The 23,480-nt window shown below is 44.5% G+C and overlaps 1 protein-coding gene across 8 annotated transcripts in view; it reads left to right on the plus strand.

The window, feature by feature from the left end:
* ACTN1 (actinin alpha 1) overlaps positions 1–23,480 on the plus strand; it is a 128,916-nt gene that overhangs the window by 91,213 nt on the left and 14,223 nt on the right. For 3 of the 8 annotated variants that reach the window (XM_074997198.1, XM_074997199.1, XM_074997200.1), the window contains exons 7-14: positions 4,274–4,355; positions 7,813–7,898; positions 13,322–13,414; positions 14,615–14,845; positions 15,689–15,836; positions 17,448–17,598; positions 19,947–20,055; positions 21,319–21,459. In XM_074997198.1, the coding sequence (XP_074853299.1) occupies positions 4,274–4,355; positions 7,813–7,898; positions 13,322–13,414; positions 14,615–14,845; positions 15,689–15,836; positions 17,448–17,598; positions 19,947–20,055; positions 21,319–21,459 (1,041 nt within the window). Of the gene's footprint in view, positions 1–4,273; positions 4,356–6,360; positions 6,447–7,812; positions 7,899–9,996; positions 10,084–11,717; positions 11,743–13,321; positions 13,415–14,614; positions 14,846–15,688; positions 15,837–17,447; positions 17,599–19,946; positions 20,056–21,318; positions 21,460–23,480 lie in introns of those variants that run through there. The other 5 variants (XM_074997196.1, XM_074997192.1, XM_074997193.1 and 2 more) reach the window with 3 other exon arrangements.

Raw genomic sequence — 23,480 nt, forward strand, 5'->3', positions numbered from 1 at the left:
TTGTAGCGCCTGAAGAATGTGTGGGTGGATTGCACTCTATGTCCCAATCAAGTGGTAACGCAGGTTTATATTACTGAGGCCAGGTCATTACCACTTGCCCTAGATGGGATACAGTCTCCTAGATAACCAGAGATAGTGTGATTACACTGCTCATGAGAACTAATGCAAGCATGAACTACAACACATGCCTAAAGTGAACTGACTTAACTAATTGTGCACCATTGCCACAAATTCCTCAAAGCATTTCTCACTGCCGGCTCATATTGGCTGAGGTTTGCTCATGTTTAGCTCCCTGGTCATCCCTGCGCTAGTTTTTGTCAAACACTAGATTGTTTGCTTTCAAGGGTGTGGTCATCCCCTTCATTCCCCTATAGGTCATTGAATCTTGCATTTTTGTTTTTCTTACGTATCCAGACATGTTGCACTGTGTGTTCCCTTTTGCACAAAACAAGACCTTCAGTGCTTCCCCAGGAGGAATGTCTGCATAGTAAATTCCTTGCTAACTAGGTTCCCTTACTCTAAGCTCTGTCTTCTTGTCCCATGCTTATATTCCTCTCCCTCTTTACATAGGAAAGATGTAGATACTGACTGATATGCAAATGCACCCGAGCTATCATCTTTGTTCCTCCCTTTCCTAAAGGAGGTTTTGCTGAGCCTGACCACTCTTCAAAACACATGTTCAGACAGGTCTGTGCCAGAGAAGTGCAATTCAAATGCCACATTGTTTCCTGGTGGCTTATGACTGAGAAGTTATGCTGGTAGTTTACGTGATGCTGCTTAGTGTACGTGGTGTTTCTGTACAGTAATGGAAAATGCCATGTAAGCTCAGGGACAAGTCAGCTGGTGAGGCAGCCAGCACTGTTGGAGTTCTGAATACTCTTGCTTTTAAATGGAAGAAGCTGGCTGAGAATTTAATGCAGTTTAGTGAAACAAGAGTCTTTTCTTTTTTCTCTCTCAAGCAGTGGATCTAAAGTGCACCCTGTGTACGATGAAAAAAATACTGCCATAAATGTTGTTTGAAGTTTGCCAAACACATGAAACACCTACCCATACCCAGTAACTGATCTAAGTATTTTATAAGTTCTGATTTACTTCAGACATTGGGATCAACTAGTGAGGATTTTAGTGAGCTGAACAAGCACAACCTACCGTGGTTTCTCCGCAGAGCAGAAAGGAAGCAAGAACGTTGCATGTTTGAGTTGGTATGTCCAGTCCTCAGCTCCATCCTACAGTGCAGCTCTTCATAGCTGCCTAAAATCCCCTTCCTCCTGAGTCAGTGCTAGACACTGACCAGCTGTTTAGGTGTACCTAAACGCACTAATACAATCACAGGTACAAACGTACCGTGTTGGACAAAAAAAGGGACATGGTGCCATTGAACAACACGGATTTGTAGCTAAGGCTCTCAAAAGGGTAAGTATGGCAGACAGCAATTTCATGCAAGATGTGTCCATACAGTGGTTTCCGCATGTAATTTAGACACGTGCCGTCTGGACTAATGATTAAACTATTTTCAACCTTGGTCTAGTGGAGGTCAGGTTGTTTGGGGGGTGTGACAGCAAGAGCTTTAGTGTTGACACATTTTGTCAGCTAAACATCACTTTTTAGGCTGGAACCACACTTCTGCGGAAGATTGACCCGCTCAGGGTCCATCTTCTGGTGTTTTGTTTCACACCTACGCAAAATGGCACTTTCCAGGGTCAAAGTCGACCCCGGAACTCCTTGTGAGTGACGAGGATTAAGGAGGGGTCAACCTTCCTCCATGTAGACAGACATTGAAGTTGCCTGCTGGTAAGTTGATTTTTTAGCTACACAATTGGCGTAGCTAAAATTGCGTATCAGTGGTCAACGTCTGTGTCTAGTGTAGACATAGCCTTAGGCAGGAACCCAAGAGTTATGGAAGCAGGAGGAAGAAATCTCTCTCTAACTTATATCCGGGAAATGTACAGACTGCTTCTTTGTAGTCTAGCAACACTAGAAAACGACCTGTTGCTGGCAATGCAACCTGGCAACCTGTTGTCTGTATCTGGCCTATCTAGTGCTGAAAATAATTATTTGCAAATGTAGATAATGCATCTAAAACTAGCATGGAATATATAACCAATACTATGTTCCACTAGTTCTTCCCACTTTTTGAAACGGCATTGAACACATTTTAGTTTTGTCTGCACTAATGCTTACACTGTGTTCAGTACTGTAATCTTACTGGGAATCCAGTCCTGTAATGGTGCTATTACAGATGGCCTTTCCTGGCTGTGTGTATCCGAATGTGTAGGAGTTAGAGCTTGAAGTGCTTATTGTTAATCGTAATGCACTTCTCTTTTAGATGTGTAATGTATTGCTAATAGAGTATTTTTGCACATCTCTCTGTGTGTGTCCCTTTCAGATAGCTTGCAGATGCCACGCAAACTGGGGGAGTGATAATGAAGAGAGTAAGTCACCTAATGCAGTGATAAAGATTCCTTAGTAAACTGGGGTCCAGCCTCTTGGGCAGCTTGTTTCACACAAACGGAATGACTTTTTGAAGCACTAGCCACCATGTTTGTGCAACTATTGCAGTGTTTTCAGAGGGTAGAACTAAACCTTGTCTCCATAGTTGCTCGCTCAATCCAATACTGAACAATCTGGAACCCAAGAGTTCTTAGATTGGTTGGGAGGCATTAATTTGTTGGTACTTGTGTTTGAACACTTAATGTTTTCTCACAGGATTTTATTGATGACACCTGCCTTTGGAATTCTAACCCTTTGTTTGATCCTTTAGAATCTGATTTTCTTCATGTTATGATTCAAGGCACACTTCATTTCTTTAGGATTTGATTGACTGACTTTTAGGCACCATCACTGAAGTGCATTTCTGCGATGATGATAGATATAATAGACATTAATAAAAATATGCTAGATGTTTTCGAGGTCCAGGTAGTGCCTGGTAAGTGGAGGTGTGTTACAGCCTGGGGCCCAGCTGGCTAATCAGCAATTCTGCAAAAAAGGAGATAGGGATTACTGTAGATGAGAAGCTGGAAATGAGTCAGATGTGTGCCCTTGTTGTCAAGAAGGCTAATGGCATACTGGGCTGCATTGCCAGTAGATCAAGGGGAGTGATTATTCCCCTCTGTTCAGCACTGGTAAGATCACATCTGGAGTATTGAAAACAGGCTTCAACTTAGTGATGGAAGGTTCCAGAGGGAATGAGCCAGGCTATTCTCCATGGTGGCAGATGACAGCAAAAGAAGCAATAGTCTCAAGTTGCAGTGGGCAAGATCTGGGTTCGATGTTAGAAAAAATTACTTCACTCGGAGGGTGGTGAAGCACTGGAATGGGTTGCCTTGGGCGGTGGTGGAATCTCCATCCTCAAAGTCCTGGCTAGAATGAGTTGTTTGGGGTTGGTCCTGCTTTGAGCCAGGGGTTGGACTAGATGACCTCCTGATGTCTCTTCCAGTCCTAATCTTTTATGCTTCTATGCTGGATGGAAGTTAGATACACATTCAAAAGACAGGATCTTAACTTAAAAATAAAATAAAAACAATGTTGTATGGATTTGTTCTTGGTGCCCTGAGAAACTGCCTTCTCTTCCCAATCGGCTGTTGTGCAATGCACTGTACACCAGATGGTAACGACACGCAAGCCCAGAGGTAGCTGCCATTTTTAGGGTGCTAGATGTAGATAGCAATTTACAATTTTGGGGGTTAAAAATGCTGTATAGATGTAAAATATCACTACTGTTTCTAGCAATATGGCATTACACTTGTAGTAGGGGAAATTAAGAGCTTTCTAAGCAGGCTGTGAGATATACATATTTTTTCCTATTGATGCATCTTTATATCAGGATTGAATCTCTTTCTAAAATATATGCTCTAACTCAAGCAGTAGCTATGGGCTTGATGCAGGATTTATTGGGTAGAATTCTATGACTTGCAGGAGGTCAAGCTAAATGATCATAATGGTCTTTTCTGGCCTTAAAAGTTACGAATTCCCACACCCTCTAGATTCTTACGTTAAATTTGTCTGCAAAGTTAACTCCTGACCAATCAAGGATATATAGTTGTGATTCTTGTGAATGCATCAATCACATGACTGAATCCCCAGGCACTGTTTTCAAAGGAAGCTACTTGTTTCAGCTGATATGGGGCCTGCTGCATCAGTGGTTTCATGTATGTGTTTCTGGCAGTGCACCCAAGTTATGAAGCAAGTCCAACAGCCATGCTGTTTGGTTCTGGATAAATACTGTTCCTCTTGTTGCGCTTTGACACTAACACTTTATCTTTTCCTTTCCTAGGATGATCCTCTTACTAACCTAAACACAGCCTTCGATGTAGCTGAGAAGTACCTGGATATCCCCAAGATGTTGGATGCAGAAGGTAAAGTAGAATCCAATTTTTGTTTTTAATATGTATTTTTCCAGATAGATTTCCCCTTTCTTCTAGATGAACATGTATTATTCCACAGCATCCTACACTCTGACTGCCCCCTCTATCACCGCACAACTATAACCAGAATACAGGTTACAACAGAAGGTTGAATCTCTTGTCATGCTTCTCTCTCCCTCCTGTGCCCCTCATTCTCCCATGTCTGCTGTGTAATTTTTAAGCCGAGGCTGAGAGAGTGGGCAGAGATACGTAATGCTTGGGTTGTGTCTCATAGTGGCCACCCAGCTGAATTCTGAACCCACAACTGATTATGTGGAGGCACTGCAAATATTGTCATAGTGTCATTGACCCTATCCAGCTGTTTGACACCTCTTGGCATCCCATCTCTGGCCCATAGCTCCCTATTAGGTACAGTAAAGGGCTCCAACTTAGGTTGGATCTAGTCTTCAGTTCCCATAGATCAGACTCCTGATTACAAGAGTTCATTTGTACCCAATACCAATTTGTCATCTCCGTAGTCAGAAGCCTGTGCTTCAATACTGCTTTGTATAAAGGTTTCCAATCTCTTCCCAGGAGTCTAAAATTTACCTAAGATCTTGGTTTCCCTGTAGCCTTTCAAGATCTAGACTTAGCGGTTCAAGAGAGAGTCAAGGGCAAGACGTATTCTTCGCTCACTCCAGAATTCATATCCTGGGCCTGATTTTGGTGTAGTTGGTCACCACCACATAAATGAAGCCATTTGTTGAGGACTAGGGGAGGTTGTGGGAAATAAATTTGGCGAGGAGTGACTCTGCCAGTGTCCTCTGGATTTTCTCCGAGCCTCTCTTTTACCATGTCTGGTACTGGGAAGTGCTCAGTAATGTTAGGCATGAGAACACCACACTGACCAGTTCTGGAAACAAAGGGAGGGATCCACTTTTTCAGAAGTGCCTTGTACAAGGTAACTGGATGAATTTGGGGCAGCAGAAACGTGTGAGGACCAGTTTGGAAGGCTCCAACTGTGGCCAGCTTTTTGTTTATCCAGTGCCTGTTCTCCCAAAGGCAGCTGGCTCTAAAGAGGGAGGGTGCATTCCAGGCTTTGTTTAAGAAATGAAGACCTGTGTGAAATAAAAAATCTCTGTGGGTGGAGTACATGCAATTAAAACTTTGGTTAACCAGCATTAGAACACCTAGTGTTTTACTGTGCACACTTTTTGATGCAGGGTTCCCAGCCCCAGTAGCAGTCATGCTTCCTCCCTCACTGGCCCGCTCTTTATCTGGCAATCCCAAGGAATTGCCATGTTTCTGGGCTGCATTTCATGAGTCTCTCCTCCAGGTGTTCCCAAAGGAATCTATCCCAGAAAAATCACTTGGTCTAATTTGGGGGTTGATAGAAACAGATGGTTACGGTTCTGCAGGGATTTCTCCTGCTTTGTCAGAACAGCTCTCCTTCCTAAACAGACAGAACAAATGAGAGTGCCTCTGCAGTATGACTGCCGATGGCCTGACCTTCGGAGGCATTGAGTTCCCCATTGACTGGGACTTAGAGCACCCTAACACCTTTTGAATGTCAGGTCATCCCTATGCTGGGGTGATCTGAGAGGGAGTTAAAAAATCAACTCAAGCTTTTAGAGGGTGGAGAAGCTGAATTATGCTATAACTGTAAACACAGCAACAGCCTTTCCTGGGTTCATCCTACCAGTTCAGTTCTGCCTTGGCTGGGCCCTTCTCGAGAGCGACAGAATGTTGCAGTGTGAAACCAACAGTGCTCCCATCAAATCCGCCAGGAGCTAGTTTACTCCTCCTTTTGGGAGTTTTGTTGGCGAGGGAAGGGTTGCTGGGGAGATGCAGCTGCTGGGAAAGGACAGGGAGCCCTGTGCAAACAGTGTGCAGAGTAGGACTCTGCTGTGACACATACACACCCCAGACGAGGTGTCCTGGACCGTTCTGGCTCGTCTTCTCCCCTGCTCTTTTCTCATCAGTCGATATGCTCTTAACTTCAGGTTTTCTTTGACAGACATTGTTGGAACTGCCCGCCCTGACGAGAAAGCCATCATGACCTATGTTTCTAGCTTCTACCACGCCTTCTCAGGAGCCCAGAAGGTATCGCAGGATTCCAAGCTCCCTCCACACAGCGCACCTGGTCCTGTTGCTAATGTCCAAACCTTTTTTTCTTTCTCTTTCTCCTCTCTAGCTACGGGCATCTTTATATTATTTTTGGTAGAGTTGGCTGTTGGTTCAAAGTGGTGTCCCAAATATAATATCTTGGGGGCAGGGAGAGAGAGAGTGTACCTCTACAAGTCAGCGTACAGCAGAGCCACAGGGCTTCTGCATGTGCATTAATCCTGTGGTACTGGGAGCTCTGCTGTCAAGATTGACTCTTGACAGGCTAACCACCAGCTCCTGTCAGACTTGTAGGACTAGGATCTTTAGTATGGTGATGTGGTGTCTCCTGCTAGGCCACCAAGCTTGCTGTGCAGTTGCTTTCATTCCCTGCTCTTCAGATACTGCGGCGTATCACCATTGGTGTTTATTTCTGACGACTCACTTTTTTACGAGGGTGGGGAACGTGGCTGGGCAGGAATTTTCAGAAAGCACAGACTGGCAAAGTCAACACATGTATTCACCCTAATACGCAGTCACTACACCTGAGTTACAGGGTCTCTAATTCTTCCTGATTCTCTTCCCTTACTCCTTCGGCAGCTGGAAGTATTTCTTAGACCAAAAGAGTCATTGGAGAGTTAATCCCAAATACAAAGCAGCATAACACCTGTTCATTTTTTACACAGTGACCTCAGGGAGGGTTTAAAAATGTACTCGACAAACCCTCTTGTGCTGTGGTTTGTGCCATAGAGGGCACCACGTATTGGGTCTGGGACACCTGCTTTTTTCTTTCTCTTTCCTCCCTCATGTGCGCTCGCAGTGTTTTGCTGAACAGTTGCCTGATGGCATATAGTTACTTCAAGAAAATATTTCTAAGTGAGACCTGGTAAATCTCCCTCATACTCAAAACAAATCTTATTGCTTCAGTTCCAGAGGATTATGTCGTGCATGCTCAAGCAGAGTGGGAAATCCATTCTGCAGGAAGGCAGTCTGATCTCTGCAATGGCCTGGCCACTTAAAGTACACAGAGCAGACCCTTGAAATGCTACAGCAATAAATCAGTTTTGTTTATTCTTATTGAGACTGACTGTGCAGCTGTGCCTGTGTAATTTGGATGTTGACAAGGAACAAGAACTGGAGGTTGGGAGGAGAAAGGGGTGGTGCCACTTTGATCCACGGAGCCAACCCTGCTGGTCACTTTCTGATCCGAATTCCCAGCTCTCCGCATGGAAATCTATTTGGCCTATCCTGCAATGCATGATGGGACGTTTTCTCCCCCTCTCTCACTCCACCCATGACTGTTTTATTTTATTCTATGTGCTGCTTCTTACTTTATCCTTTCAACCTCTTTTCCTTCTTTGCACAGATATTATAGGCCCGCTAAGGCCGGATGAGAAGGCCATTATGACCTATGTTTCATGTTACTACCACGCCTTCTCAGGTGCGCAGAAGGTGAGACTTTACTCCTAAAAAAAACCCCTCCCTCTTCTCTTCCCTGCCCCCTCAGCCCCAACACTTAACTCTGAGAAACATCCCAAACCAACAGTCAACTGAACGCAGAGGCAGGGCATCTGGTGCTCTCTCTGCACTGAGCACCACATCCAGTTACACGAGGAAACAATGGATTCAGAAAGTGCTCTTTAAGCATATATCAGCTCGCTCTTTTCAGTCTCTCTCTGTATCCAGTCCCATGTCATGGGTACAAGATTCCTCCCCCAGATGGGCACGACCTCACTGTCCAAGTTAAGAGGAAGAAATTAGCCTTGGTACTCCATCACTCCTGACTGGATGATATGTATCTCAGAGCGACAAGCCTAATTTCTACCTTGTCAGCATAGTCCTGTTCTGAAAGCTGATTCAGATGGGACTGTTGAGGGTTTCATTTTGCAGCTGCCAGCCTTCCCTCCATACTGAGGTCCCAGTGGGTCAGTGGCTTCTTCCTAGGCCAATTTCCAAAGATCTGTGAGCTGCCTAGGAGGAAGGAGCTCATAATATCCCACCCTGAACCAGTGTTCCAGCTGCTAGTTTCATCCCTACTCAGTCTCTTGAATCACCTAAACTGCCCCTCTTTTACCCATATTGCCTCTCCTTGCTCCTCCCCCTTTTGTTCTTTCCTTCCGGCTCATTACCTTCCCTTCACCAAACCACCTTTTCCCCCCACCACCACCCACCATGTCAACTTCTTTATCTTCTGCAATATTTTCTTTGTTGTTTTTCCACTGCTTTTATTCCAAGCCAGTTTGCCTGATACTGGACTTTCTGCACCCCCCTGCCTCCCACTGAGCAACGGTTATTTTATAAAATGCCAATTTTCTAGCAATCCTTTTCATAGGACGAAAGCATTGCACACCGTTAAGTGTAAATGTAATACAATGTAAATATCCTCTCCTCCCCTTTCAAGGGCTATGTGATTCAGGCTAGGGGCTTTCGAAATGCATTCCAAAGTCTGAGCTCTAGTCTCATCTCTAATTTACTTGTTACAAACAGGATAAAGATTTCCCTTCTGTCTCACACTTTCTATAAAGGACTCTTGTCCCAAACGAGAGCCAGGCTGTCAGCTTATTAACCAGCTCAGGGCTACACCTAATTTATATAAATCAGTGCTGATGGTAGCCAGCATCAGTTTTTATACAGTGATACCAGCCAGAGTTGGCTGGTTCAACCTAGCTCTTCACATACTGGAACCGTACAGCTTTTTTGAGATCAAGATGGAACTTTGTATGCTGTGACCTGCTCTGTTTTATACAAAATAGGGGCAGCTCTCTGGTTCCTCGTAAATTGCAAATGTGGCACGGCAGTTGGACAGAGCTGAACTAAGTTCACCTACTTGACTTATATAAGTTTAGTTGTGGCTTGTCTGCAAAAATGCTGGCTGGCAAATTATTTGAAAGTCTTCATCGTAGACTTAGTAGAATACAAGTCACCTGATGCTTTCCCATAAAGACCATTCTCCCAGAGCCCATGCCAGACTTCCAGTTAAGTTGATGGCAAAGGTCAAATATAGTTAGAAGGTGAAAGAACTGGCTAGATTTCTCATGGCATTTCAGGTGCTTCCCCTCAATCCTATTCTCCTCTTCTCCCATCCTGCTCCATCCTTTGAAAGCATTTGCAGCAGCTCCTGTGCCCGTTTCAGCAATTAGTGCTGGTGTCAGAGCTTCTATAGACACTGTAAACAAACATTTTCTACTGTCACAATGTCTGAACCAAGTAATTAGAGTAAGAGTCAGAGAATTAGCTCCTTAGCTAGTAAGAGTTGAATCCCATGTAGTCTAATTGGTTTATAAAGGGGATTAAAAATGGATTAAATTGTCAATTTGCTGGCAACTTAATTATGACTGGAAGGTTGGGTATAGCTCCTTTTTGAAGCTCTCCCAGGGCCAATCCTATATTAGCCAGTTGTTGAGTGACAGATTTTAAATACAGGGCCCATAGAGAGTGTTTAATGAATATGAGTCTCACTAGGTCTAGGAGCACAAAGTGTCTTTTTAAGCACTGCCGTCTCTTACTGGATTAGGTGACTTACTGTGATGTCGCTCCATTTTTCATTCAGATTTCTCATTACTGCTACCGGCCCTGAAGGGGAGGTCACATGATCAGCTTTCTGCTTCTTTCATTCTCTTATACTGAGTCTTTAAAGGTACAGGGTCCCCAGCCTGATATGACATTTGTGTGGATGGCTGCTTTTCCTTTAAATGATTTTTATATAAATACATATACTTGCTTTGGTTGGTTTGCTTGTTTTCTAACTGCTTCTAACTTTCACAACACTAAACTGCATGGGTGTTTTAACTACTGGTTGGGTTTAATATGTTGTAAAATTTGATTTCTGCAGTGAATTTTTTTTTAAATAACTTCTTGCCATTTTACAAAGTGTGTTTAGTATGCTGTGTTCTGCGGTGCTCTCAGGAGCATAGGTTAGTCAGAGAGAGGTGGCCACATCACATAAACCATTGTGGTCCTAGATCACTTTATTGACATTCTCAGCAGGGAGACCCAGGGTTAGAAGGGCCACAAATATCATTCCCCTTTCATCCCTACAGGGGCCAGTTCTCAAAGCCAGGGTTGAGACACAGACGAGGTGATGTTGATGCCACTGCCTGTGCTGTGTCTGCTCTGTGGCTAGAGTCTCCAGGACTGTCAGCCCAAGACCTTTCAGGAGCAGCAAATTGTCCATAAACATTCCCTTTGTAAAGGAATGTATGGAAGGCTGTCTAGACGTTACACAGAACGTGGCTACATTCCATTCGTATCCTTAAAATAATCCATTGCTGCCATCTCTGTTGCTGCTCCTCTGGTGGGAGCACAAATGGAGACCACATGAAACAATCTGTTGCCTAATCCTGATTAGGCAAGTCAGCACAATGTATTGCCTGCATGGAGTTGTAACACCTCGTCTACTGCAATGCTCCCATTGTTGCTTGTAGTAGCAGGATGTTTTAGCGAGAAATCTACTGTAGGCAGGGCCACAGAGAAGGAAGGAAGGAGTAGGGGAGAAAGAAACAGTCTTCCAAGCAATCTAACCATTGGCATTTGGGGTTAGAGAAACAATATTTTAGTTGCTGACGTTCTGAAAGCTTTTGGGTATGGAGACAGACACGCAAAATGTGGGAGGACAGGAGGAAAAATACACATAAAACCACCATCGTCAAATGCATGTGAATACACCTGTTTAAAATGTAATCCTCATGGTTCAGTTGGCTACTGCCACAGCCACATGTGTATGACAGGGTTGGAGAATTAAACAAAAAAACAGCCACCCTGGCCCAGGATCCTATGAGGATTGAGATGCTCTCTCTCTATCACTCAAATCAAATTAGGGTTAGGGATACTCAATATTTCTTTGAGACCTCACTGGATGTGTCCTCTGTAAAGTCCATCTGGAGAACAAAAATTAGCCTTTGGAACCAGCCAAGAGGAAGTTAAAATTAAAACGAGCACACTTTGACATGTTAAAATGTCCCGAGCCCTTTTCATTTATGGTTTTTGGTGAAACAGCTCTTTCCCCTTAACAGATCATTTCTACATGTTCTTATTAATATAGCTAATACTCGTATTCACACTAGCTGGCCTGATTTATTTATGGGAGAGGTGACTTGAACACACATTTTTTGAGCTTCTTCCTAGTGACTAAGATCACCAGTTCCTTTGGGATTTTCTGACTCGTGTGTCATTTTGGGAGCTAATGATTTTCATTACTATGCTTGCCGCGTCACATCAGCCGCAATAAGTGGAAGCTTTGTTCTCCAGTGACATCACGGGCTGAATACAAAATATAAAATGCCTTTTAAAAATAGAGGTACGTTTACACTTGCCAGTTATGAGCTCATTCAATGGCGGTGTGTTTACTGCGTCACGGTTGTACCCCCACAATCACATTTGGTGTCTGTTCCACTTGCCGATCTAGAGAATGGTGTAACTTACCGAATGTGAAAGCTGTAGAGACACCACATGTGCTCACACCTTGCATTTTCAACAACAGCTCCCTATTGACAACCCCCCTCTCCCCCCGACCGATTTAAGGAGTTGGGATTGACATCCTCTATAGGAAATCCTATCCCAGCTTCCTCAGCTCTCTAGAGATACCACCCCTGCTGTGGACATAGGATGATAAGACTCTTTTGGGCTTTGGTGGAAAGAGGAGATGATGATGATGATGATGATGGTAGCTTTCTAGTACACTGCTATCTGGGCCAGAAAGAAAATGGCCCTTCAGTTGCCTGCAGAGCAGATGTTATTCCAGGGACTCTGCCTCTGGAGTAGGATCTAGTTCTCCTTTATATTCACAGGGGCTATTGCAGATCCATGAGCAAACAGTGCCCAGAGAACAAGCCTTTCTTCTTATTTCAAGTGTTGTCATCGATAGGATGTACTTAATACGGTACTCCTGACCTCAGGTGTTCAGACCTTAGTTTGCTGCTTGGATTTCCATTCCTTGACCCAGGTTTCAACATGTCTGGTCTCCCTGCACAAAGCAGCTGTACTTATGCTACACTATTACTCAATAAATTTGATTTGGGGAACGAGGCCAAGAGATTACTGTCCAAATTTGGGCCAGATGGAAGGAAATGTCTCACTCTTAGCTGAACCATAAGTGTCCAGATAAGTGTAGGTCTGAATAGCTGGTGAGGATGGATATGCTGCATCAGACATTTCTATGCCTTGAGATGGAATTGCATGTAAAGGAGATCACAAAGAATGCATTTTGTAGGATGTGGTGAAGGGAGCTCAACTGTGAAAGGCCAGTTTTGGGGTAAGGAAAGAAAGGGGAAGAAAAAACCTTATGTTCTTAGAAATCAGGGAAAGACTCAAGTCTAAGGTGGGGATCAAATACAAATAAAGAGCACTTCCTTAAGGTTTAACGTATTTTAAAAAGCTTCCCCAGGTTGACACCTGGCATACTAGTGCTCAGAGATCGAAGACCAAGTATTAAAGTTGTGGCTTTGAGCAGCTGTGTGCAAGATGGAGACGGCATCAGTATGCCAGCTAGTTCTTGCTTTCATAAGGAAAATTTGGGGTCCCATAGATTGGGCCACCCCAAAGGCACTGCTTGTAGAAATAATTTCAGAAAAGTCCCAGGATTTTGATTGTCCTGGGACAGATAGGACTAGCTGCCTGTTCATTTGAGCGTGGAGACCAAACCCACTTGAGTGCATCTCAAAGAGATACTTAACTGAGGAGAAAAACATCAGTTATGCGAGAAAGTCAAATGAAAAACTAAGTTGCCTAGATTTGCTTTTGGACCAGAGATGGGTTGCTAGAGTCAGGAATGGGAGACTTTAGCTTTCCCTCCAGGTACGTAGCAGAAAGTTAAACCACAAGTTTTGCTTTATGATTTTATACTTTTCCCCTTTCCCGTTTTGTCTCCTGTTTGACAGGCGGAGACAGCAGCCAATCGTATCTGCAAGGTGCTGGCAGTCAATCAGGAGAATGAACAGCTCATGGAAGACTATGAAAAGCTGGCCAGTGATGTAGGTATCTATGCTACTGTCAGTTCCTGGGCAGCCTTATGTGTATTACAGCTTAGAAGCTCTAATCATGGGTCAAGGCACTATTGTGTTAGACTCTGTACAAACACAGCGCTAGGTTTATAAACCTACTGCCAGATTTCTGGTACTACAAAGTATACACCACTCCGTGTTTCCTTACAAAGTAAAAATGAAAGACTCTGAACGATATCGCGTTGCAACTGTAATATACTTTAAAATGGTGGCCACTGGAGTGGAACGGCCTTCAGATTTACAATGATTTTGTTAATAATATTGAATCATTACAACAAAAGAGGGAAGAAAAGTCACTTTAAGAAAAGATGCACAGTATTGTACAACTTTACTGTATAGCTTCTCTCATGCGTTAAGTAAATTCTAATGGGAAAGAGAAGTTAAAAGTATGGGCAAGGACAGAAATAAGCATTCCCTAATGTCTGGAAAGAGACTGATTTATGATTGAAAATGAAGACTGTTCCAGATAGCAGGAGCTGTAGAGGAGAAGGCTCGCTCAAAGACAGGTATAAGACTGCAGTAAACATCATAGGAGGCTGCAGTAAACAAGAAGAGGAAGTAAGTGGGGAGAGGAGAAAGAGACAGCCTACCTGAAGGAATTCTGTAAAGAACTTTGAGAACAAAAAGGACAGTTGTAAAATGGATCTTAAAATGAACTGTGAGCCACCAGCTCTCCTCTCCACATGAAGCTGTCCATTTTGTTTTCCCTCTGCTGGCTCCCTCACAGCTGCTTGAGACTATTCTCAGAGCTGTGCTGACTTTAGAGAAGCTAGAGTAGAAAAATGGAAATGGAGGCCTTCGTTTCTCACGTGCAGCCCATTCTGAGTCGGAGATTACAACAGCATAGCCCCAACAGACCTAAGACACTGGCTGGCTTGCAGTATTTTTGAGCCAAAACAACAGCCCTGTTAAAAGTCTAGCTTGAGCTGAGAACACGGTTTGCTCTTGACTCTGCAGAACTGAATAACGAGTTAACTACATCAAGAGATTCTGTGCTGTAGCAGGGCATCTCAGTGTAGTACTCTGTAACTGATAGATACGATATTAAGGCTACCTCTGTAAAGTGGTTGGCAGCCTTTTCTTAAATCAAGTCCCTGTTTTACAAGAGGCATAGTTTTTAATGATTTTGCAGCTACTCTGACTCCTCCCTCTCATCTTTGCTGTTTCCAGCTGCTGGAATGGATCCGCCGTACCATTCCCTGGCTGGAGAATCGGGCGCCCGAGAACACCATGCAAGCCATGCAGCAAAAACTAGAGGACTTCCGGGACTACCGCCGCCTGCACAAGCCCCCCAAGGTCCAGGAGAAGTGTCAACTTGAAATCAATTTCAATACCTTGCAGACCAAGCTGCGGCTCAGCAACAGGCCGGCATTCATGCCTTCAGAGGGGAAAATGGTCTCGGTGAGTGTGACCTGCTGAGAGCACAAGGCATCTCTTTACTCTTCCAAATCAAGGTTACTACAGCTGTTTGCATTGCCATAGCGCCAAGGAGCCCCAGTCCAGGGTGAGGACTCCATTGTGCAAATACAGGAAAAAAAAGATGGTCCTTGCCCCAGAGAGCTTACAGTATTTGAGTAGAAGATGGGACAGACGTGAGGGAAAGAAGTGTGGCCGTGCTACCCTCATTTTTAATGTGAACTGCTGGTCTCTGTAGGCAGGATTCCATCCTGAGCAGATCAGTTAGGCCAGGCTTGGATATTTGCTCCCAGGGACTTATTATCGCAACGCAGACTTTTCCTCCACGGTAAGGTGGGAGAGGTGTTCCTGTGGTTCTTGTGTTCAAATTAGGTATGGCTGTCAGACTGCTGACTAGCTTGCAATGAAACCTGTGATTAGGTTGAAGCTGGGTGCATCTGTTTTGAGGCCACTAATTTATTTATTTATTTATTTATTGGGTGGAGGAGTGATCAAAGAGGATGTTTTGTACTAGGAGGCCATGTGATTGCTTCTCATGACACTTCCCTGCGTTCATAGATAACATACAGCAAGTGGAAGTGCTTCACAGACTCTTGGGTTCCATGGTTCGGACATGCTAAACACACTCCATCCAGTCAGATCATCAGCCTGCTGCAAATCTACATGTCGTGACCGTGGAGCCAAAATACTGCCTCCCATTGCCGTAGAGCAATTGGAGAGCCTATGGCCTGCTTGGCTGACTGCGTAAGGCATGAGGCCAAAGAACATTCCCTGTTGTCTGAACCAAACCCTTCCTCTCATGCTGCTGTACCTTTTACATCACTGCAGGACATAAACAATGCATGGGGAGGCCTAGAGCAGGCTGAGAAGGGCTATGAGGAATGGCTGTTGAATGAAATCCGAAGGCTAGAGAGGCTGGACCACCTGGCTGAGAAGTTCCGGCAGAAAGCTTCCATTCACGAGTCCTGGACAGATGGTAATACTGATCCCAGTGCTTTCCTCGAAAGCATTTTGCTTCTGCAAATGGGCCATTGCCTGTCTGAAGATTAGAGAGGGCTGGAGTCACAGAAGTGATTGTACTGGTCTTTTCCATCTATATTGGAGCTGAACAAGTAATTGTTTCAGTAGCCAAACCAAAAAATGTTCATTACTTTTAATTGAAGATGAATGTATTCATTTTTTTCCTTGCTTTGGAGTAAGGGGGACAGAAAAAAAATTAATTTAAACCAAACAGAATACTTCGACTGTTGATCTGAAGTGGCAGTTTCTAAACTAAATTTGATTCTGATTAGGGAGGTAGTTGTGTTAGTCTCTGTCCCAAAAAACATGAGGAGTCCTGTGGCACCTTAAAGGCTAAGAGATTTATTTGAGCATCAGCTTTCATGCGCAAAAACCCACTTTGTGAGGTGCAATCTGAGGTCTTTGCCCAAAAAACTCATTCCCGAATAAATCTGTTCATCTTTAGATGCCACCGGACTCCTTTTTGTTGATTCATATTGACCTTTCATTTTGAAAGTGTCACTTTGAACAGAAAAGTTGAAAGAAAATGTAGAAACATTTTTGAATTTTGTTTTCAACTGAAAGTATTTGCTGAATTCAACTTGAATTTATGAATGGTTCTGGTGGCTTGAAAAAATGCATTTTTGGCTAATTTACTGTTTGCCTATAACGACTAAATAAATCTCTCGGCTTTAATCTAGATACCTGGGTTGGTTTAGTACTCTCCCATTAGTTTGGCACAATTTTGATTACTAAACTGGACAGGTCTAACAGTGTAAGGTTAGAGAGTGCTGTGTGTGGAAATGTAGATTAATATGTAGAGCAGGAGGGAGGTGCTTATATTATGTACAGTTGCTTGACTCATGTCAGGTGTGTGTGTGAGAGAGAGAGAGAGAGAGAGTGAGAAAGAGTCTTTCATGAGCACCAACTCCACTCATGTTTTTGAGGAGAAAAATAATTTGGAATGTTAGTATTAAGAAGAGATTCAGCTCTAGGAAAATAATAACGTGCAGAAGTAACACCTACAGACTACAACTGGGGCTCCACTGAATTAGGTCTTATACAAACAAATAATAGAGTCAGAATGGCCACCATATAGAGCATGAATGACAGTACCTCTCTATCATCTGAGCTGGAAAACTACTGGTTGGCCTGTGGCAAATAGATGCGTGTGGTGTGCATGCCTGAAATACAGACCATTGCTAACTCACCTACTTCATTGTTCTTCAAGAACCTCTCTGCCAGTGTGGTTAAAACTACGTTGCATAAAATATACCCTCTCCATTGTGACTACATGTCCCGCTTGCCCTTCCAAGCTAGCGAGCTGGCTGGGTCTTTGTGTGACTGACTGCATGTGGATGAGCTGTGCTATTGGCATTTAACACTTGATACTTACGGTGCAAAACCACTCGCCTGAGACTTAAAAGTCTGAATCCCCAAACTGACCTGTCTCAGTTGTGGAGGGTTCAAAGGGCAGCATTTGGGGTAGTGATGGATCTGCCATTGGTGGGTGTAAACCTGAAGTTGGCCTGGGCCTGAAGAATCCATGGCTGATGAGTTTCATTCTGTTCTTTGGCTCCCTCTGTAGGTAAGGAGGCAATGTTGCAGCAGAAGGATTATGAAACTGCTACCTTGTCAGAGATTAAGGCCCTGCTGAAGAAACATGAGGCCTTTGAGAGCGACCTGGCTGCTCACCAGGACCGTGTGGAGCAGATTGCTGCGATTGCACAAGAACTCAAGTACGGCTGCCGCCGGCTGCGTTTCCCTTTCTAAGAGAGAGATCGGGGACGTTGGAGGCTAATCAGCTTTGCTGTGCTGCCCTACAAAATCATAAAACAATCTCTGCTAAGCTTCAGAGTGTGGGAATGTAGGAAAATCCCAGCATTTCTGATGAGAGAGCACACAGTCCCCTGATCAGTGGGCAGGAGGGGTTGTCACATGAGAGGTATGGGTTAGGAGACTCTCTCCGTGGGGAAGATTAGTAGTAGTCAGATGGGAGCGCATGGTTGACTCTGAAATGGGATTCTTACCCTCTTCCACCTCCGTGTGCTGCCACAGACTCTTCCCTAAAGAGCCTGGTCCTCTTCCTGCTGGATTTCAGAACAGGTGCTGTAGCGTTACTGCAGCTTTTCGGGATGAGGAATAGCTTCTTGTTGTTTTGTGTTCTCCTCTTGCTGGCTTATAAAGGGCACCCCAGAGGCTACCCTATATAACCCATTTCTCTTCCTCTCATATCTAAAGTTCTGCTTCATCTGCCAGGGAGGAGGGATGGGCCAGTCGATCACAGATTTCTATCAGCTGACTTGTATGATTTCAAGTGATTGCCACATGCAGGTAGATAAGATGCTATATGCCTGGCCTGGCAGCTAGAGCACCATCCAACCTCCCGACTGATTCCAGTGCCAGTGTGTTCCCACGCAGGATGAAATCCCTGGTGGTCTTCCCCAGCTCCTGCTTGGAACGCTGCACTTCGGCTCTACTTCCTGGAGGGGTCAATACAGGGGTTGCGTGGGAATGGGAACCTCTTCAGATGGGGAGGTTGGGGTGTGTTGTGGCCACATTTTGAGGGCGATTTTTTTAGGCAGGTAAGAACTGACCAACAGGGTGCAAGGAAGAGAATTCGCTGAGGTTGGGTAAGAACTAGCACAGCTTAGTGTTGCCCCCATCTTGACTTGAACAGCTTGGCTGAGGTAGCATCAGTATTTTCTCTGCAGTATCAGGCTTACTGGATCAGTCTTTCATCAGCAGAGATTTTAGCATGTGATCCCATGTCTGCCTCAGGGGGTACCTTGGAAGGGGAGGACCAGGTTATTTCTCAATCCCTTCAAGCAAAGGTTAGAACTAAGACCAGTTAGTTAATAGGAACTGAAGTGAGCCTCCAGTTCCAGAACAGATGCTGCATGTGAGCTGAGCACCCAAAGGAGTAAAATCTGCAGCAGAGGGATTGGGGAGCCCCGATCCTGGGTTAGAAGAGATCATCCCCTTTCAAGCTGTGTGAAATGCAGGGGGGAACCGAGGGTTCAGCCCACATCTCAGAAACCACCCTCAGAATTGGCAATAATTGCTCTTTGCTCAGCAGCGTCTGCTAAGAGGCCAAACATGGATGTGGAACTCCCCTCTCTCCGGGAGTTACCAAGTCAAAGTTGAGACATATTGATTGGGTGGGTATGGAGGAAGCCTGCACTACTGCGGTGTGAACTAGGCTGGGTCAGAGGACACAGAAGAGTTGTCACTCTCCAGAGATGACTGTCCAACACTTTCAAGTATTACATTCACTCAGTAGTCCGGTCAGTTGACCTAACCAGTGTTCAGGGTCTCTGCTGTGTGGTTTTTCTCCTGCCCCAGACACTTCTGAGGCTGGATGTTATCAAACTACTCTCTGACTTTCCTGCTAAGTGCAGAGCCAAGGGGGAGAGGCGTGTGCTTTTCTGTCCCCTCACTCTTACCGAGCATTGCAGGCAGTGCACTTTAGAGCAGGGGATACGGCATTTCAATTCACATTTTAATCCTGGGGCTTTTTAATAGATGTTAATGTTCTGTGCTCCTCAGCTGCTCCTGTGTGTTCCTCATTGCTCAAAAGGGGCCTGCTGCATTCTCCATCCATTAGCATGGTTCATGCTTTGAATCCACAAAGAGGACCTCCTTTGCTTCTTCTCCCTATGTACAAGAAGTAGGCGTTGTGCCAATATGGTGTTCTGAAGAGAAATGCATTTGGCACGTCTGTGTACTCAAAAGCCACCAACTCCCAGTTTGGACTGAAGTGCCAGCTTTTTTCTCTCCTAGCCCGTTTGTCCTGATCTTCCCAAACTGCACCATTAATTGGAAAATGCTCATAGGAAATCAGTGGCAGGTTTCTTTTCTCTCTCATAATCTCCATGTACTGTCATTCTGATTGTGCTACACAATAACTCTCTTTAACATCGTGTGTAATGTCACCAAAGCTGGGTACTCTTTGTCTCTACAGCCTTCTCATTAGAAGGGGTGTGCAGGTATTTTCGTTACTTCATTCACTGAGATCAAAGAAGAATTGTTGATTGCTTCTCCCTGGGTATCTTAGTTTAATTTTCTCCTTTGTGTTGTTTGGTAGTGAGCTGGATTATTATGACTCTCCAAGTGTCAACGCAAGGTGCCAGAAGATATGTGACCAATGGGACAATCTGGGTGCCTTAACCCAGAAGCGTAGAGAGGCCTTAGAGGTAAGAGTTGCTCATGAAGATCACTCTTGAGACACGTTGGTCTGAAAGAATCTTGCACTGTTGCTCTCTGTGCTGGGCTTGCTCAGGGGATATTGGAGAGTTTCACTCTCCGGGACTGACTGTCCCCACTGTTAAGTGTTCTGTTCACTCCGAAATGTAGTCAGTTATCTCACTTCCTCTGCTATGAGACATTCCCATGGCTCAAGGAGCTTATGATCCAATTTTTAAAAATATAGCTCGGATGATGCAAGTTCAGAACAGTGGTGAGACCTACAGTCATGCCTAGATAAATGGTTTTCTGGATGTCTACCAATGCTTTCTTACATCACTGCAGAAAATTGATCATGTGTAACTCGTGCACCCCTTGTAACAGAAGATCCCCCACTCCAGTCCTGCCCATTGTTCCAGAAGAAGGTTGAAATCTTGCAGGTCCTTGTCCCTTGGGACAATAAGGCCACCCAGCAGAGAGCATGCTCCAGGTCCCGGCGTGCTCTTTGCTTGTAGGCAATTTGAACTTGAAGAGCATGGTGCACAGAGACGCATGGTATCCCCTTTCTCTCAACTATCTTTTCTTGATAACGTGGAGATAGCTCAGGACCACTCCATTGTTCCATCCATTCAGAAATAGGATGCCATAAATGCAGGACAGCTAGCAGCCTCCTTTCCTAGCATGGGTTCCCATACCAGCTGCAATGCACACTATCAGTAACCTTCAGATCGTCAAATTATTTCGCAAAGTGTGGGCATCCAGATTAGTAAACCAGCATCATGGTTGTACTTCCAGTCCTATATATCTATATCTATCTTAGATAGATGTATCCTCACTGTATAAGCAGTGAGTTCTAGCCTCACTGTATAAGCAGATTCGGCACCTCTGTATTACGTGAGCTGTCACACTCCCTTGATATTCCCGTAGTTTAGCTCCCTTTTTGAAAAGATTGGTTTCCCCCTCTTGTTTTTACTTATGTAGTTTTTAAAAATAATCTTGTGTAACGGCATGGTCACAGAACAAATGTTATTTTTCAGTTAGCTGATTTAAGTATCCACAAATCAGAAATGTTTAAGAAGTTGGTCTTTACAGCTCCGTACCCTAAATGCAGGAATGTTTGTAAAGTAACTTCCTTTTGAGAACACTCAGAAGTGAGCCATGGCAAGGCAAGGGGGAGCAGACAAACATCGGAGGAAGGCTCTGCATAGCCAGGCACGAAACATAGTGTCTGGTGACTGTTCCCTAATCCTTTTTCTTCTTTTTGGGAATTCTAGAGGACAGAGAAGCTGCTGGAGACAATTGACCAACTCTACCTGGAATATGCCAAACGAGCCGCCCCTTTCAATAACTGGATGGAAGGGGCTATGGAGGATCTGCAGGACACCTTCATTGTTCATACTATAGAGGAGATCCAGGTATGTGCAAGTCCTTCTCCTGAGATGTTTGTGTGCAACCAGAGCATACAGTTCACTTGATTATAGCAGGTGGGGTGTTTATGGTGTTCTGGTGCATCTGCTCTATCTAGTAATCTTTAAGGGGGAAATTGAACGTTTTTCTCAACCTCTTGAGAAGATCTGGATCCAAATTGGCTATAAGCCAAATATACTCCAGTCTAACTAGATACCAGGTCTTACAAGTGGATTTTTCAAGGATATGTGAGGGTCTTGCTTATAAATGACTGAGAGTTGAGAAGATCATGCATTCTTATGAGAGAAAGTAACGTAGAGCTCCTCTCAGGTCCTGCATGTTCTGCCTACACATCCATAATTCTGCACACCCAGTTCCTCTGGTCCTCTTTTTATATTTGATGGCTTCTTTAGTTCTGTGCCAGACAGCTACACTGCTGAATATTGTGCTCTCCCCTTTGCTGTGGTGTAATTATTGAGGGTCAAGGCCTTCAAATCTCCATTGGAGGCAACAACGTTTCTTTCTCTCTCCTTCTGCAAGGCTTCCATGGAACAAGCTTGTAGTAGCTACCCATAGTCTTCAGACCTTAATGTCCTAGTTGCCATCTTGGCTCTGAAAAGCCTTGCTATTCCTGCTTTACTAGCACGTTTGAAGGGAGCAGACAGTTGCAGGTATTTGCTTTGATTTGGGAGCTGAGATGAATCAGGGTCATCTTGCCCACAGCAGCTGCTGCTTTTGCTTCATGGTAACAACTGATTTGTTGGCCATCAAGTTAGATTGTTGTGGGGATGTCTCACGGCAACACTGCATATGAGAGAGACTGTGAGGAGCATTAACGGGAGTCTTAGGCATGTGCCACGTAACACCAGTAGTGACTATGAGCTACTGAGTGGAGACGTCATTAAAGGGCACTGACATAGCATGAACCCTATTACTGAGTTACAGACATGTTGTTTGCTAAAGTGCATGGACTGCCTCTCTGTCCACAATAGTCGATTATACGAGAAATGGTTTACCTTGTTAACCTACATGTATTCTACACAGCTAATCAGTCACACAGTTTGCTTTCATTTTTACTTCCTCTTCCCCTCTCTGTACTGTTCATCTCTCTGTCCCTGAACAGGTACTCCTGGTTCCCTGTCTCTTTTCCCATCTCTCCTCCTGAGCTTGTTTCTCTGGGTCTTTCTCTTCTTTTACTGGGTTCCGGGTTCTCTAGAATTAGAATCCTAGGAATGAGTCAGGTCCAAATGACTTGCCAGCTGTCCACAAACTTTCAGCAAGTGTTCCCCAGATCACCTCAGAGGCAACTGCAGCATTAGGAGGACTAGAAAGGACCAGTTATGGAGAGGGAGCCATTTCCAGCCACAGAGCACTTTTTCAATGGGAATTTGCCATTTTCTCAGGGCTGGAAGATGTTCACCTAATTGTGCCCTTGTAGCCAAGAAGGCTAACGGCATACTAGGGTGCATTAGGAGGAGCATTTCGAGCAGATCTAGAGAAGTAAGTATGCCTCTCTTTTTTGGCACTGGTGCAGCCACATCTGGAATATTGTGTCCAGTTTTGGGCCCCCCACTATAAAAAGGATGTGGATTTGCTGGAGCAGGTTCAGCGAAGGGCAACAAAAATGATTAAGGGTCTGGAGCACAAGACCTATGAGGATCGGCTGAGGGATTTGGGCTTGTTTAGTTTACAGGCGAGAAGACTTAGAGGTGATTTAATAGCAGCCTTCAACTTCCTGAAGGGGAGCTCTAAAAAGGAGGGTGAGAAACTGTTCTCAGTGGTGTCAGATGGCAGAACAAGGAGTAATGGTCTGAAGTTGAAGAGGGAGAGGTGTAGGTTAGATATTAAGAAAAACTACTTCACCAGGTGGGTGGTGAAGCATTGGAATGCGTTGCCTAGAGAGGTGGTGGATTCTCCATCCCTTAAGGTTTTTAAGTCCCAGCTGGACAAGGTCCTGGCTGGGATGACTTAGTGGGGGTTGATCCTGTTTGAAGCAGGGGGCTGGACTAGATGACCTCCTGAGGTCCCT

The sequence above is a fragment of the Carettochelys insculpta genome, chromosome 6 (assembly GCF_033958435.1).
Source record: "Carettochelys insculpta isolate YL-2023 chromosome 6, ASM3395843v1, whole genome shotgun sequence".
NCBI lineage: Eukaryota > Metazoa > Chordata > Testudines > Carettochelyidae > Carettochelys > Carettochelys insculpta.